General features: G+C 45.9%; 1 protein-coding gene across 1 annotated transcript; it reads left to right on the top strand.

The window, feature by feature from the left end:
• The first annotated feature begins 266 nt into the window (after positions 1-266).
• On the top strand, positions 267-3,269 carry TOPORS (topoisomerase I binding, arginine/serine-rich, E3 ubiquitin protein ligase). Its single transcript, XM_010180675.1, has one exon. The coding sequence runs from the start codon at positions 267-269 to the stop codon at positions 3,267-3,269; it is 3,003 nt and encodes a 1,000-aa protein (XP_010178977.1).
• The last annotated feature ends 490 nt before the right edge of the window (positions 3,270-3,759 follow it).

Raw genomic sequence — 3,759 nt, 5'->3', positions numbered from 1 at the left:
GAAGACAGAGTCCTGCCTGTTACCTTCATGTAAGCCAGCATGATTCAAGCTCTGTTTAAAACTTGCAACACTGCAGAGCCAGATCTTACTGTGAGCAGAAGCCAAGCAGAGCAGTTAGGTCATGCTGCCCCTTTATTCAGTGTTCTCTCAGTGTTGATGCTGGGTTTTGCAGCCTGAAAGGCGACTGTTATGGATTTCTGTGTCCATGTAGTATTTTTGTCTTTCTGAGAGAGCAATGATCTTTCCTCTCTTTTCTTTTGTAGAACATGACTTCAACAGATAAGGAGTTTTCAGAAAACAGCAACTTTTCGCCAAAAGCCAGCACCAGCAAGCTCCCAACAGATGCGTCTCCTGACTCTAAATGCCCCATCTGCTTGGATAGGTTTGACAATGTTGCTTATCTCGATCGCTGCTTGCACAGGTTCTGTTTCCGCTGTGTCCAGGAATGGTCAAAAAACAAAGCAGAATGCCCTCTCTGCAAGCAGCCCTTTTTTTCCATTTTCCATACAATTCGTGCTGAAGATGACTTTAAGGAGTACATACTCAGCCCTTCTGAAAATAGCTCTTTTGCCAGCCCTGATGGCCGGAGATTTCGTTACCGTACCACATTAACGAGGGAACGCCGCGCTGCCAGTTCCCCTTCCCGCAGAACATTGTCCCCTCCAGACAATGGGATACTGTTTGAAGGGTTATCGAGTGAACCAGTGCGGCAGAGAGATGGAGAAATTCAGCAGATGATAAGGAGGCTGGCCTCCAGGAGGCAGGCTAGCACAGAGGGCAGATCTCTGCGGCAGATTCAGGAGGAGGACATGATCAACTTCCGCAGAGCTCTGTACCGTACTGGCGTGCGTATTCGTAGTATTCAGGATGGTGGACGCTATCGAGACATTTCAGCAGAGTTCTTCCGCCGCAACCCTGCTTGCCTTCACAGGTTATTTCCTTGGTTGAAGCGAGAGCTTACAGTCCTGTTTGGTGCCCATGGATCTTTGGTTAATATTGTACAGCACATCATCATGAGTAATGTGACGAGGTATGACCTGGAGAGTCAAGCCTTTGCTGATGATTTAAAGCCATTTTTGCTGAATCGGACTGAACACTTCTTACATGAATTCATCAGTTTTGCCCGTTGTCCTTTTAACTTGGAAGCATACGATCAACATGCCAATTATGACTGTCCTGCGCCATCATATGATGAAGGAAGCCACTCAGGCTCATCAATCATTACAATATCTCCAGATACGGCATATTCTCAAGGGCCAGATAACAGCTCGTCTGTGACTGGTCTTGGTCAGGCCCCATGGGATGATGAAACTCCAGGGCCTTCCTATTCCATTTCAGAAGAGGTTCGTACAACCACAGCATCTCCTCTGGAGATGTCAGAAAGTTCTGATGAGGATTCTGCCGCAAAGAGCCAAAGAACCAAACTGCAGACTCAGTCACAGGCTAATGCTGACTCAAACGACAGTGACTCTTCCTCGGACAATTGTGTTATTGTTGGGTATGTTAAGCCATTAGCTGAGAGGACACCAGAAGTGGTTGAGCTGACATCAGACTCCGAGGAGTCTGTCAAGGAAGAGAAAAAGGAAGACGTGAAGAAACAGGAGCCAATCCAGTGTCGCAGCTGGAGTGATAGCGAACGGAGCAGGAGTCTCTCACCGCATACCCCTGCATATAAGGAATATGTAGGTAGTTGCAGAAGCTGCTCATCTCCAGCAGCTGAGAAGACAGAGTCAAAAGAGGATGAGAAGAACAAATGTAAGGTAAAAGATCTGTCTCCACAGGACTTGAGGTGGAGCCCCTCTCCAGGGAGTGACACAGTAGGCTCCCCTTGGAATCACAAGCTGTCTAGAAAGGAGAAGTCCAGGAGCCCGCTGTCCTGTTCACGGAGCAGTCGAGGCAGTCATGGTCATGGCTCTAGGAGGGAGCATCGTAGCAAAAGCCAACTTAAAAGGAGACAATCAAGAAGCAGAGAGAGTAGCAAACATAGGAGCAGAAGAAGCAGCAGGAGGTTGAGGGCTCATGATGCCAAAGTCTCTCCAAAAAGCCAGAGGGGCTCTCTCAGTCGTGAGAGCACTCCATCCAGAGAAGTAAGCAGATCACGATCATGTAGCAAAGGCCACGGCAAAAGGAGATCAAGAAGTATAGACAGTGATCGTTATTATTTAAGAGACAGTTATCAAAGTAGATACCAGTGGGGTTATGCTTTCTGTACTCGAAAGGCATTCAGAGATGGCTATGAATCCTCCAGCAGGAGGAGGACTCGGTCTAATGCTTTCTACTCAAGGCAATCTGCTAGTCCGGAATACAGCATACGATCATTTATTGAAAGGACAGATTCGCGTAGCCAGAGGGGTGTCCATGAGAGACACTATTACTGTTATGAAAGATGCAGATCAAAGAGTCGATCAAGCAACAGGTCAAGGACCCCTTCCGGAGGAACTGACATAATGAAAAGTGAAAAGCCTGGTGGAAAAAGGAAGTACAAAACTCGCCACTTGGAGAATGCGTTCATGGAGAGCACAAGTCTAGAAAGAGAAAGTGACCCCAAGAAAACTTCCTCAAAATTCAGTGACTGCTACAAAAATGAAGATAGCCTTTCAGACAATCAAGCGAGCAGTGAGACCAAGCGCAAGAAAAAGAAGAAAAAGATGAGGAGCCCAAGTGTGGAGATAGTCTACGAAGGAAAAGCGACAGACACAACAAGGCATCTTAAAAAGAAAAAGAAAAAGCATAAGAAGAAACACCGGAAACATCACCTGAGCAACTCGGCACACTCTTCTCCAGTGGTGATTACAATTGATAGCGATAGTAGCAAGGAGCCAGAAAATCCCGAATGTGACAGCAGTATTACTAGGACAGGCACAACTCAGATAAATGAGAGGGAAAAGGAGTCTCCATCTTCTTTTCTGGGAAGGAGAGGATGTGAAGATGTTTACAGAGTTGGTGAGAAAGCTGGAAGAGCAGCCAAAAAGTACAGTATTCTGACCAAAAGGGGAGACTTAGATGGTGACGTTAAAAACGCTGATGTCGAACTTCAAGAAGCAGCAGCTGATCAGAGTCTTACCACAGGGGATGCCAGCAGTAACACCCCTCACACAGAAACTGCAACCAGCTGCAGCCAGGAAGCACCAGCAGCACCTTCCAGCCAACTGCCCTCCCGCAAGACTTCCTTCTCAGAGTGTCCAGAGAGACGGCCATTGATACTAAGACCGCCAAAGAAACTTGTCAACAGATGCTCTTGGTTTGATTTCCCAGAAGAGAAAATGTAGCACACTTTCCATGGAACACTTCTGGAAATGAGAATTTGTTTTAACTACTTTCTTCCCTTGAGAATAAAAACACCTGATGTGATGTCTCTTTCTCTGGAGACATTCAAAAGCCACCTGGACGCGTTCCTGTGTGACCTAGTCTAGGTGATCCTGCTCTGGCAGGGGGGTTGGACTGGATGATCTTTCAAGGTCCCTTCCAACTCCTAATGGCCTATGATCCTGTGATTTGTATCTGTTAAAAGATGTCTGGGAAACGTGTAAAACCTTGGAATGTGTATGCACTTTTAAGTCAAAGAAGACAAGATATTGCTCGTGTGTAACTTTGAAAGTTTCTCAGAAGACTGTTTAGAAGTTGTAATTTCATAAAGCCATCCTGTATTCTTGTAGTTTGTAAAATACATCCACCAAGTATTTCAAAGTTTTGTTTTAAAACAAACACGAAAGAGCCCAAACCTAAAGCCAGAAAATGCATTTTACGAGGATTGCTTTT

This window comes from Mesitornis unicolor, unplaced genomic scaffold, assembly GCF_000695765.1.
Source record: "Mesitornis unicolor isolate BGI_N332 unplaced genomic scaffold, ASM69576v1 scaffold36063, whole genome shotgun sequence".
Lineage (NCBI taxonomy): Eukaryota > Metazoa > Chordata > Aves > Mesitornithiformes > Mesitornithidae > Mesitornis > Mesitornis unicolor.
The sequence above is the reverse complement of the archived record's forward strand: the minus strand, read 5'-3'. Positions and strand labels throughout refer to the sequence as shown.

Bases quoted from the DNA above. Each gene is read 5' to 3' on its own strand.
- TOPORS (XM_010180675.1), top strand. From the start codon at position 267: ATGACTTCAACAGATAAGGAGTTTTCAGAAAACAGCAACTTTTCGCCA.